Here is a 13,125-nt window from a genome sequence, read left to right on the forward strand (position 1 = left end):
TTTTTACTTTTTTGACAGGCAGAGTGGACAGTGAGAGAGAGACAGAGAGAAAGGTCTTCCTTTTGCCATTGGTTCACCCTCCAATGGCCACCGCGGCTGGCGCGCTGCAGCCAGTGCAACGCGCTGATCCGATGGCAGGAGCCAGGTGCTTATCCTGGTCTCCCATGGGGTGCAGGGCCCAAGCACTCGGGCCATCCTCCACTGCACTCCCTGGCCACAGCAGAGAGCTGGCCTGGAAGAGGGGCAACCGGGACAGAATCCGGCGCCCCGACCGGGACTAGAACCCGGTGTGCCGGTGCCGCAAGGCGGAGGATTAGCCTGTTGAGCCACGGCGCCAGCCATCAAGTAAACATTTTTTAAAAATTAAATTAGCCTATGGAAAAGCAGTATCATTTAATTTTTTATAAACATAAGTTTTCATACTTCCAGTTTAAGAGTTATTAAGGAATAGTTTATTTGTCCATAAAATTTCTCAGTGAAAAAAATCACATAAATTTTACCTGACAGGTGACAATGCGATGCCGGCTGAGACGGTCACACAGTTCTGGGGATAAACCCACTCTTCTTAGTTTCTTACTAGCCATGCCTCCAGATCCAGCAAAAAAAATCAACCCTAAAAAAAACATACAAAAATAACATAAACCATGGTGTTTGGCCTGTTAAAAATACCTTACAAACTAAAAAATTCTTCAAGCATTTCCATATGCAAAAGGAATCATACAGTATTTAAAACATTACTGGTAAAATATAGGAAAGTTATAGAATTCTTTCAAATGCTTTAAATAGGAGAGACAAGGGTTTGTCAAACATTCCCACAGGGAAACAGACAACTTCAGAATACACATTTCACACGATTCTTTGATATGCATTCCATGAGTACAATACCACTTCACATTTATATACCATCTTAGGCAGCTAGCATCCCATATGGGCACCAGTTCATGTCTTGGCTGCTCCACTTTTTTTTTTTTTTTTTTTTTAGATGTATTTATTTATTTGAAAGGCAGAGTTACAGAGAGGCAGAGAGAGACAGAGAGGCCTTCCATCTGCTGGTTCACTCCTCAGTGGCCACAATGGCTGGAGCCGTGCTTCTTCCGGGTCTCCCACATAGGTGCAGGGGCCCAAGGACTTGGGCCATCTTCTACTGTTTTCCTAGGCAATAGCAGAGAGCTGGATCAGAAGTGAAGCAGCTGGGTCTCGAACCAGCGCACACATGGGATGCTGGCACTGCAGGCGGCAGCTTTACCTGCCTCACAGCACTGGGCCCTGCTCCAGTTCTAACCCAGCTCCCTGATAAAGCACCAGGGAAAGCAGCAGAAGATGGCCCAAGTCCTTGGGCCCCTGCACCCACGTGGGAGACCTGGATGAAGCTCCTGGCTTCAACCTGGCCAAGCCCCAGGCCTTGTGGCCCATCTGGGGCATGAACCAGCAGATGAATGATCTCTTTGTCTCTCTGTCTCTCCCTCTTTTTCTCTAATTCTGTCTTTTGGGTAAATAAATAATTTTTTTTTAAATATTTTCAATGTATTGATAAGTTTTTTGAATTTGGAATGAATCTTTCAGGGCGTATTTCCAAACAATTCCCACAACATCTTTCTTTCATTGCAGTGTAACAATACTGGTTAAACTTACTGAACACTGGCCGGCGACGCGGCTCACTAGGCTAGACCTCCACCTGCAGTGCCAGTACTCCGGGTTCTAGTCCCGGCTGCTCCTCTTCCAGTCCAGCTCTCTGCTGTGGCCCGGGAGGGCAGTGGAGGATGGCCCAAGTGCTTGGGCCCTGTACCCACATGGGAGACCAGGTGGAAGCACCTGGCTCCTGGCTTCCGATCAGCGCAGTGCGCCGGCAGTAGCGGCCATTTGGGGGGTGAACCAATGGAAGGAAGACCTTTCTCTCTGTCTCTCTCTCTCACTGTCCACTCTGTCAAAAAAAAAAAAAAATTTACTGAACACCTACTACATGCCAGCCACGGTTCCAAAACATCACCTGAATTATCACATTTAATCTTCTCAATAGCCCCATAGGAAAATACATTATTGATCCTTTTTTTACATAAAACTAAAAACTAAAAGTTGGTCAAGATTAACTGGTCCATTATTACTCAGAAAAAGGAAAACCAGAAAAGGTTTCAGAATTTGAAGCTTGGCAGCCTGGCTCTGAGACCCATCTTCTTAATTATCACAGTCTATTGCAAGTGCATATCATATTTAACCTTGCCTTTTTCTAGGAGTCAGAACCAACCTTCGGAATGAAACGAGATTTTATTACTACAGAGTTATTTATAAACTCACAGTGTTCCTTATTATACTAGCTGCTTGCATTCCCACATGCAATTAAATTCCACCCTTGCTGTGGTACTTGCTAGTGGCAAATGAGGTTCATGAAATATTTGTCTTTAGAGAACTAAAACAGAATCCCCAGGACTCCCCCAATAAAGTATTCAAACTGGAGGCTGTGGGCCTCACTCAGCTGGCAAAGTATCTTCCCCAAAGAGTAAAAATTATTCCTTGGTCCAGGCAACAGAGTGAATTAACAAAGAAGTAACATCTGAAACAAAAGTGCACACTGAGAATGTAGAGTTGTTTAGTTCCTATACTACGGCCCAAATTTCCATTTAATGCCTAAGCACTCCGAATCAGAGCAAAACTCACTCACTTCTCTTCATGGAAATTTGGTAGCTTTTGTTACTGTGTTTTAACATTTTCACGTATTGAGAGACAGAAAGGGCTTCCATCCACTGATGCACTTCCCAAATGCCAAAGCTGAGAGTGGGATCCAAGTCTCCCACATGGATGACAGGAGCCCGATCACTGGTCATCACTGCCACTTCCCAGTCTGCATCAGCAGGAAGCTGGAGTCAGGGGCACTGCCAGGACTGGAACCCAGGCCCTCCAATGTGGGATGCACGTGTCCCAAGAGAAGGCGTACCTGCTGTGCCAATGGCGCGCCCCAGGAATTCACTAGTACTGATTTCTGTTTCCCCAACAGATGGTTGATCAAGTGACAACTGCTAGAGCATTGCACAGTGTTTTTTTTTTAGTTCCTGGCAGCGACACCACCTAAACTGATAAATTCAATCAAAAATAAAGAACTGTAAATTCCAAAATTACAGTAACAATTCCTGCCGTCTCTGCCTTACTAGCACCGCTCCGTTACCTGCCTGACCTACTGTCCACTGCTCCTTGTCACTCCCCACCCCACTGAAAGAAATCCATTCTCCACTCATTTGTTCCTTAACTTATTCCTTCCACAGACATCTCTGAAACACACATATTCTCTCCCTTTTAGAGATTCCCAGTCAAGATGCAAAGAGATACAGACACAAGTTACTACAGCCACGCAATGAAATGTAAATACTGTTTAAATGTGCAGTGGGAGCAGGCCTCACACCAGCAGAGTTACAATCCTACCAGAAGTCAAGCTCATCCTTTAACCCTTCCCATGGAACCACTGGACACTAGGATACATTCCAAACTCCTTCAGATCACACAAGAACCCTTCACATACTGACCCCTCACTCCCCTGGCACTCACACATCAGACTGCAAGGTTCAGATCCCAGCCTTCCTGGGAGTTACTTTACCTCCTGGTATCCTCTTTCCCCGTCTATAAAACAAGGATGGTCCTAATACCCACTACACAGGATTGAAATAAGGGCTCAGTATGCCGGGTGGTGGCAGGCACACTGGGCTCAACCATAGCACTCACGACCGCTAACGATTCACTCAGCAAACAGGACCCGCGCTCCAGGCAGGTCAAGCACCCACCCCGCCACACTGCCTGCCCAGAGTCACCCGCTCCCGCTCCAAGGTTCTCATCACACTTAGCCACATCTGCTGGAGAATCTTAACGCATTATCACGGCTTGCGGGTTGTCTTGTCCACTAGAACGTACAAATTCCTGCTGTGTAAATGCGCACGTTGGAAGTGAGGGAAGATACTCCGCCCTGGAAATAGAACCCTCTCCCCCCTCCACGAAGAAAAAGAACAATCTTCGTGCGAGATGTGCAACGAAGATTGTCAAGTAACCATAACAGCTCATCTCGAGTGCGCCTCCCCACGGGCCAGACCCCGTTCCGAGGGCTTCCAACAGTTCACATCGGAATCCTCGGGCACTGAGCTGAGAAACGTGTGCGAAGTCAGGCCGCTGCTAACACCGGGGCCCATGTTCGAGTCCAGGGGCCGGATTCCGCATTCCACGCTGTTTAACCTCCTGGAGTAGGACAGAACCTAAACCTGTCCTGACCCAGTCCCCTGCTTAGTCCCCAAACTGCGACAAACAGGAAACGGGCTAAGTTGGGGCTCAACAGGCGAAGACATCACCTGGAGTCCTCCAACTTTTAAAGATTTTCTTTCTCCAACAAACGGCAGCTTCCCGGTATCTTCCCCCATCCCCAAAAAAGCCCGAAGTCCCGATTCCGCGGCGGCGCTCTAGTCCGAGCCCTAGGAGCTGGAGGGGGCGTGCCCAGGAGAAACTCCCCGTCCCCCTGAAGCAAAACCCACGGGCCCGAGGAGCGAGCACTAAATAACGAGGGCGCCCCACTTCCCCACACCTGCCCCTCCACACACACACACACACACACACACACGCCGAACTGTCCAGTACCGGGTCTGCAGCATCCAACTTTCAAAGTTGCCCCCGCCCTTTACAGAGTTCCCGCGGAAAGAGCCGCAGAGCAACAAGCGGGGCAGTGGTTGGGCCGCCCCCTCGGGTCCTGTCCAATCAGAAGCAGACGCTGGCCGGGGTTGCTTCCGCTGCTTGCTGGGAAATGTAGTTCGCGCTCTAGAATCGGCCTATTCGCTGGGAACCCAAGTCAGTTTGTCAATGCAGTGATTACCAAAATCCTGTGGGATTTTGATAGGGGGATGATCAAGGAGAGTGTGAACCGTGAGAAACCTTTGCTTGGCATTTTCTCCTTTCTTTCTTGGAGCACTACTTAAAAATTTTCTGATGAACCACAAAATCTTCTAAGTTTTCTAGAAAATAAATGACAACCACCTGCCATAGAAGTTTTTGGAAGTGAGCTTTCTGTTTGTTTTAATTTGCTTTTCTCACCGCCCTTTTGGAGACAAAATCATTTTTTGGAAATACTTAAAGACATTGCTCAAACTGAAACAAACATACTGGGGAAAATAGAATTGTAATTGAAGAAGACCATCAAAACCAAACAAAATTTGATGGGAAGGCAGCTATGATGAAGAAATCTATAAATCATTGCTTTAAGCCTTGGTTTCAGACGATAACATTTGTGAAAAGCCTTTGCCCACGTCTCCCCCGTGTATACCTGTATCTTATCATTTAGCCTACTGTGTCCTAATTACTGGCCGGCACCCCTCACTTGAGGAGAGGGCCCGCCTATTATTCAACTTGTCTAATACACCGTTCACTTAACAGTCTTCGGGTGACAGAGCAAATAAAAGCATAGAATGAGGCAGAAGACGAACGGAATTCAGATTGCAGAGTTCGGGGATTGTGCGAGCGCCGAGTTGACAGAAGAATATGGAAAGAGCACCCAGGCCTCCTGCCTCTGGGTGTCCCCAGAGCCTGGCCACGCCATGTCCCTACTCGGTGCTAAATGGCTTCAAATGCTAGGAGTGAAAAAGAGAAAAAATAAAACGAAAAAGTTCAGTTCTCCTTTCCACCTGCTCCACCAAGACAGGACTGATAGAGAGCGACAGTTTCGTACCGCGGTAGCTCTGAGCTGCTTAGAGTTCCGTGGTCTTAAGAGGCGGCGTCACGTGATTCAAACAAATATGGCACCTTATTTGCATCTTTGCTCTATTCGGCCAATAGGAATGGCGATCTCAGTCGTGGCCACCGCCCCCACACCACCTTACCGAGCTGGATGCGGTCACCTGACTGGGCTCAAACATGGCTGCGCTGGGAGCTGTGTTTCTTTGGGCGCCGGTAACAGGTGAGTGTCAGACACCCTGGGCAGGCGGGAGCGCACCCCAAGACCCTCGCTGGGGAGCGTCCCTGCGCCCCGCCCCCTCCACCTCTCTCCAGTTTTGATATAGACGCCTCTCCTGATTTTCAATCCTCTGCCTTAACGGGAGGCTCAACCTGGGGAGGTCCCTGCTGAATTTCTCCGGCTTACGGAGGCGACCACCTGGGGATCCGGAGCCAGACTGCGCGTAAAGTTGAGGAGGGATTTCGGAAATGGGCTTGCAGGTCTGTGCCTCAGGCTAATAAAACGATTAATATTATTCAATATAAGTATGCTCGCAGAGAGGCGGGATCTACCCCTTGGAGAAAGTAGCTGTTCTCAAAAAGACATCTAGCGTGTCAAGTTAAAACGGTAATGAGGAAAGTGAACGGTGCCTTTCCCCCAGGCAGGCCAGTAATTCCTGGTTTGTCTAAATGGAGTTCCTTCCGTTGCCTGTCACTCTCGTGTGTGCGTTGTTTCTAGGAGGCACTCCACGAATGAGAACATTGAAAATGTGTTTGGCGTAACTCATCCCTTAATCTCCCTGCACTCTGTGCTGGGAAAAATGAGTCATCCCTTTGGAAAAGAGGAAGCTGCTTGCCAGAAACAGCTTTTTGGATTTTTCTGTGAGTGCCTGCGGAGAGGAGACTGGGAGCTGGCACGGGCATGCGTACCTCAACTGCACGAGGGACAAGGGGATGTCGCCAAGAGGGTAGAAGACATACTTCAGGCGCTGGTGGTGTGTCCAAATCTGCTGAGGTAAGGACTCTCCTCCCGTCTTGCCAGGGAGTCACAGGGCAGGAGACACCTCCTGGATACTGGGGCTCTGATCAAGCGCCCCTCTGAAGAATTAGCAGAAGCAGAGTGTATCTCCCATTTGTGAAAAAGCCCATTAGTCAGCCTTGGCTTGAGGCTGTCATCCGGAACTGGATTTGAGCCTGGCCACCAAAAGGTGCCTGAAACCACCTTTTTGTTTTGTCATTTGAAGTGGATGGTGGAGTTGCTTTGAAATGCATTTTCTTTGCCTTCCAAAAAGAAAAAGAAAAAAAGCACACCCTGCTCTCTTCTTCCTTATGAGTTTATTGCAAATACTGTAACTTTAGCAAAGAACTCAAAGTGAATTCTTTACGACTTTTTAAATTTTTTTCTTTTAAATTTTTTACTTATTTATTTTCATTATTTATTTGAAAGGCAGAAACTGAAAGATCTCTCATCCTCTGATTCACTCATCAGATGCCCACAACAGCCAGGGCTGGGCCAGCCAAAGCCAAGAACATATTCCAAGTCTGCCGTGTAGGTGGCTGGGACCCAAGTATTTGAGCGGGCATCCCAAGGGACATCTTAACCACTATGCCAAATGCCCTCCTGGCAACTTTTTATTTTGAAACAATTATAGACTCGCAAGACATTGCAAAAACAATGGAGTCCACTATACTCTTTCCTAACTTCCCTGATTATGACATTCAAATACAGTAGCAAAACCAACTAATTAGGCCTGCGCCGTGGCTCAACAGACTAATCCTCCACCTAGTGGCGCCGGCACACCGGGTTCTAGTCCCAGTCGCGGCGCCGGATTCTGTCCTGGTTGCCCCTCTTCCAGGCCAGCTCTCTGCTATGGCCCAAGAGGGCAGTAGAGGATGGCCCAGGTCCTTGGGCCCTGTACCCCATGGGAGACCAGGAGAAGCACCTGGCTCCTGCCTTCGGATCAGCACGGTGCACCAGCACGCCCGCCGTGGCGGCCATTGGAGGGTGAATCAACAGCAAAGGAAGACCTTTCTCTCTGTCTTTCTCTCTCACTGTCCACTCTGCCTGTCAAAAAAAAAAAAAAAAAAAACAACTAATTACCATTGGTGTGTTACTGCTAACCACACTACAAACCTCACTTGGTTTCACCATTGTAAAAAATCTTCATCTATTTTTTATTTTCAGTTCTATATAGTTTTATCCATACATAAATTCATGCAATCCACTTGTAATAAAGACACAGAAATGTTCCATCACCACAAAAAACTGCCTCACTCGCTCATGCTACCTCTTCGTCTTTGTGCTACAACCCCTCCTTGTCTCCTGGCAACCACAGTTCTCCATCCAAGATTGATAACAAGCAGTGCTATTAACAACTAGTGGTTTGGGAGTTGCATTCACTATTTTAGCCTTTCCCTGACTTGTCCTTACTTTGACTGTTCTGTTATACTGTGTGAGTACTGTGTTAGCACATATGGACTAGAGAAACTAAAATGATTCCTTCTTTTAGCTTATTTTTCTCCCTTAAGTTTGGGTTCTAACTAGTTATTGTCTAAATTTCTAACTTCAAAGAAAATCTTATGAATTTTTATAACCCTATTTTCTTTTTTTTTTTTTTTTTTTTGACAGGCAGAGTGGATAGTAAGAGAGAGAGACAGAGAGAGAGAAAGGTCTTCTTTTTTTTTTTGCCATTGGTTCACCCTCCAGTGACCGCTGTGGCCGGCGCATCTCACTGATCCTAAGCCAGGAGCCAGGTGCTTCTCCTGGTCTCCCGTGCGGGTGCAGGGCCAAAGCACTTGGGCCATCCTCCACTGCCTTCCCAGGCCACAGCAGAGAGCTGGCCTGGAAGAGGGGCAACCGGGATAGAATCTGGTGCCCCAACCAGGACTAGAACCCGGTGTGCCGGCGCCACAAGGTGGAGGATTAGCCTGTTAAGCCACGGCGCCGGCCATAACCCTATTTTCAGTACACGTTTAAAAAAGTTTTTTTTGTTTTGTTTTGTTTTTTTTTTTTTTTTTGAATGGGGCAGTCATGGTGGCACAGCAGCATCCCACACTGGAGTGCCACTTCAAGACAGTTCCTACCCAGCATCCTGCTAATGCATCTGGAAGGGCAGGATGCTGGCCCAGGTGATTGGGTTCATGCCGTCCATATGAGAGACCCAGATGGAGTTTCCAGGCTCCTGGCTTCCAGCTGACCTGTCACAGCCCCAGCTGTTGGGAGCATCTGGGTAGTGAACCAGCAGATGGAAGATCTCTCTCTCTGTCTCTGTCTCTCCGCCCCAACCCCCGCCACATCACTCAGCCTTTTAAAGTAAATAAATAAATAAATCTTTTAGAACTCTTTAAAATAAAATTCCTTTTTCCTTCAAGACTGATTTGGTTTCTATTCAATAATATATTTTAAATAGCATCAACTATTATGGATTTTTCTATATATTTTATTTAAAAATAGACCAGATAGGGAAGTAAAGAAGGGATAGAGACCTGTTTTTTAAGACTTACTTACTTATTTATTTATTTATTTATTTTTGACAGGCAGAGTGGATAGTGAGAGAGAGAGACAGAGAGAAAGGTCTTCCTTTTTGCCATTGGTTCACCCTCCAATGGCCTCTGCGGCCAGCGCATCTCGCTGATCCGAAGGCAGGAGCCAGGTGCTTCTCCTGGTCTCCCAGGCGGGTGCAGGGCCCAAGCACTTGGGCCATTCTCTACTGCCTTCCCGGGCCATAGCAGAGAGCTGGCCTGGAAGAGGGGCAACCGGGATAGAATCCGGTGCCCCAACCGGGACTAGAACCCGGTGTGCCGGCGCCGCAAGGCGGAGGATTGCCTGTTGAGCCACAGCGCCGGCCTAAGACTTATTTATTTGAAAGATTTACAGAGAAAGAGGGAGGGACAGAGAGAGAAATTTTCCTTCCACCAGGTCACCTCCCAAATGGCCACAGTGGCCCAGGCTGAGTTAGGCCAAAGCCAGGAGCCGGGAGCTCCATCTGGGTGAGATCTTTTTTTTTTTCCCTTTAATGAAGGCCAGTAGCTTTGTTCTGGTTGTAACGTTTTGTTGAACTGTCACATACTTCTGAAATTTCTCATTAGAACTTGCTTGTTCGGATTTAAAATAGACTGAGCAGTGAAGCCCAAGTCATAGACAGCAAGAAAAGGTCAGTAGAATTCTTTCTTACAAAGTTTTTCTTTTCACCTTTTTCAGGTGTGGCCAAGACATTAACCCTCAAAGATTAGCATGGTTCTGGCTTCTTGTATTGGAAAAATGGTTGGCCCAGGAAAAGGTAAGCAATTTTGCTTTTAAATTTTCCCAAGGCCAGGACTGAGAAGTAGTTATAAGATTTCCCTTCTGTCTGGCACTTCCTCTATTATGAAATTGGTCATACTTTTTCTCAGTACTGATAGTAAGAAGTGCTTAAGTTTTTATTGCTGTCTCCTTACATTAATTCACTAACCTACATTGGCATTTAATACCATTTAAAGTGATTCCATTTTGTTAAATACAACGACGAGTCTTGTGCCTGAAGGGAACTTTGCAGAACTCTGTAGAAGTGACAAGATAGCAAATAATAATATGAGCCCATAGCATTGGGATCTGGTCAACACCCAAATAAAAGAATGGGCTGATCTGATACTTAGTTTTCCTTCTAACAAGTTTATTTTCATTATCCAATATAGTGAAATCTTATATCTTTTTTTAATGTTTATTTATTTATTTGAAAGCCAGAGTTACAGAGAGGCAGAGGCAGAGAGACAGAGAGAAAGAGGTCTTCCATCTGCTGATTCACTCCCCAGATGGCCACAATGGCCAGAGTTGCACCAATCTGAAGTCAGAAGCCAGGAGCTTCTTCCAGGTCTCCCACGTGGGTATAGGGGCACAAGGAATTGGGCCATCTTCTACTGCTTTCCCAGGTCATAGCAGAGAGCTAGATTGGAAGTAGAGCAACTGGAACTTGAACCGGCACCCATACGGGATGCTGGCACTGCAGGCAGCGGCCCTACCCACTGTACCACAGTGCTGGCCCTCATACAGCTTTCAGCTCCACTAAAGAGTAACTTAGAATTCACATGAAAGTTACCAACTGTGGAATCATAGAGAGTGAGACAGGTATTTGGCATAATTGTTAAGATGCCACTGAGGGGCTAGCATTGTGGCACAGTGGGTAAAGGATGCTGCCTACAATGCCAGCGTCCCATGTGAATGCCACTTCAAGTCCTATCTGTTCTACTTCCAATCCAGCTCTCTGCTATGGCCTGGGAAGGCCGTGGAGGATGGCCCAAGTGCTTAGGCCCCTGCACCCACGTGAGAAACCTGGAGGAAGCACAGCAGGAAACTGGATTGGAAGTGGAGCAGCTGGAACACGAACCGGCACCCATAGGCCAGCCCCATACTTCTTATTTTAAAGAAAAATTTCCACTATAAGCCCTTTTAGAAGTGTATTTTAGGCCAGCGCCATGGCTCAATAGGCTAATCCTCTGCCTGCGGTGGCGGCACACCTGGTTCTAGTCCCGGTTGGGGCACCGGATTCTGTCCCGGTTGCCCCTCTTCCAGGCCAGCTCTCTGCTATGGCCCGGGAGTGCAGTGGAGGATGGGACTTGCCCTGCACCCCATGGGAGACCAGGAGAAGCACCTGGCTCCTGGCTTTGGATCAGCGCAATGCGCCAGCTGCAGCGCGCCCGCCGCAGCGGCCCTGGAGGGTGAACCAACGGCAAAAAGAAGACCTTTCTCTCTGTCTCTCTCTCACTGTCCACTCTGCCTCTCAAAAAAAAAAAAAAAAGTATATTTTAATCATCAGGAATTGATATTCACTAAAGGAGTTTCTCGGAGACAATTTCATACTGCACCTGAGACCTTATGATTGAAGTCAGGAACCTCTGACTCAGAATAGAAATGATCTGCCCAAGAGCATCCTATTAAGTAATACAGCAGAACTGGAACTGAAACCGAGGTCTTCTGACTCCCAGTCTTCTGCTGTTTCTGCCTCAGCATCCTTTTTTTAGCCTGTATGGACTTAAAGTAAAACACTTCAAATTCTGTTTTTCAAATGTCTATAATTTTGCCAATTTTTTGTTGTTTTTGCTTCTCTTAGTCCATCAGAATCCATGTTGTCTTTAGTTCCATTTCTGCATAACATTTATTCTTCATGCATGAAGGGGTTTCAAAAAGTTCAGGAAAAAATAGAACTAAAAATAAGTTTATTTGGGTATAAAAATTTTGAAATCCATGCATCATTTCTTTGTGATATGCATTTTTCATGAACCTTTTGAAGACCCCTTGTAACCATGGATTTCAAAAAATGTTTTGTACAATAACAAACTTTATTGTCTCCACAAGCTTCCTGAAGTAGCCTCATGGCTCTCAGAAACTCACAGAAATTACTGATCTAACTGTATCACTTACTCAGGCTTTAGCCAAGTGTACAGCAAAGAGAAATGATAAGAAGACTTGCCAGAGAGGAAAGAAAGAAAAGCAAGACTGAAAAACAGTGACACACGAGATAATTGAGCGCTGGCTATGGTTTCAGATTTAATAGAGGAAACTTGAGCTCAAATTGTAATACCACAGAACCTTCAAGGAGACAGATTTTGTTACTGATTGAGGATCTCCCTAGTACAAACATGGAATGTGTCAAACCAAGTGAACTTTGCCTCAAAAGGAGGCTGCTTGCTTACTTTATGCCTGATTGGTGGCTTCCATTCTGTGTGGTTGCTCAACCCCATCAGGCGGTGGACTTCACTTCTCTGGATCCTCAGCCTAGACTAAGAGTTGTTCTTGTTTTTCCTGACATATCAGATCTCCAGTGCCTTGCTTATTGTAACAGTTGTGGGAATATTTTGTGTTCCTCGGAGAATTTTAAAGTGTTATGAGCCCTGGGACTTTGAGCATCTTCTCTGATGGGCTGTACAAGGCCAGACATTATCCTAGAAGAACCTTTTTCTTCTGGGAATTTCCTGGTTGCCTATCTTTTCCAGATTCCCAACGTCTGCCAAAAACTTTTTTTTTTTTTTAATTTGAAAGGCAGAAAGAGAACAAGTGATAGAGAGAGCTCTCCTATCTGTTGGTTCACTCCTCAAATGTCTGCAACAACTGGGGCTGGACCAGGCCAAACATGTGAGCCTGAAACTCAGTCCAGGACTCCCATGTAGGCAGCAGGAACACAACCAGTTGAGCCATCATTGCTGTCACTGCTATCTCCCAAGGTGTATGAAAAAGATGATGGTGACCATTGTTGTGGCATGGCAGGTAAAGTTACCACCTGGGACGACAGCATCTCCTTTGGGCACCAGTTCAGTTCCCAGCTGCTCCACTTCTGATCCAGCTCCCAGCTAATGGCCTGGGAAAGCAGCACAGGATAGCCCAAATGCTTGGGCCCCTGTACCGTGTGGGAGACCTGGAAGAAGCTTTTGGCTTCAGCCCAGCCCAGCCTTGGCTGCTGCGGCCATATGAGGAGTGAACTA

General features: G+C 46.7%; 2 protein-coding genes across 9 annotated transcripts in view; one reads left to right on the forward strand and one right to left on the reverse strand.

Annotated features, from left to right (window-relative positions):
- RAD51B (RAD51 paralog B) overlaps nt 1–5,734 on the reverse strand; it is a 636,755-nt gene extending 631,021 nt beyond the window's left edge. For 2 of the 6 annotated variants that reach the window (XM_062181437.1, XM_062181432.1), the window contains exons 1-2: nt 4,606–4,679; nt 501–613 (exon numbers count right to left, since the gene is read on the reverse strand). In XM_062181437.1, coding sequence (XP_062037421.1) covers nt 501–584 — 84 coding nt within the window. In that variant the 5' untranslated portion in view covers nt 585–613; nt 4,606–4,679. Of the gene's footprint in view, nt 1–500; nt 614–1,632; nt 1,922–2,929; nt 3,066–4,322; nt 4,408–4,605; nt 4,680–5,686 lie in introns of those variants that run through there. The other 4 variants (XM_062181433.1, XM_062181434.1, XM_062181435.1 and 1 more) reach the window with 4 other exon arrangements.
- A 127-nt stretch (nt 5,735–5,861) lies between these two features.
- The window catches only part of ZFYVE26 (zinc finger FYVE-type containing 26), an 82,884-nt gene continuing 75,620 nt past the window's right edge, over nt 5,862–13,125 (forward strand). For all 3 annotated transcript variants that reach the window (XM_062181787.1, XM_062181789.1, XM_062181788.1), the window contains exons 1-3: nt 5,862–5,914; nt 6,410–6,685; nt 9,872–9,950. In XM_062181787.1, coding sequence (XP_062037771.1) covers nt 6,492–6,685; nt 9,872–9,950 — 273 coding nt within the window. In that variant the 5' untranslated portion in view covers nt 5,862–5,914; nt 6,410–6,491. The remainder of the gene's footprint in view (nt 5,915–6,409; nt 6,686–9,871; nt 9,951–13,125) is intronic.

Source organism: Lepus europaeus, chromosome 22 (assembly GCF_033115175.1).
Source record: "Lepus europaeus isolate LE1 chromosome 22, mLepTim1.pri, whole genome shotgun sequence".
Classification (NCBI taxonomy): Eukaryota; Metazoa; Chordata; class Mammalia; order Lagomorpha; family Leporidae; genus Lepus; species Lepus europaeus.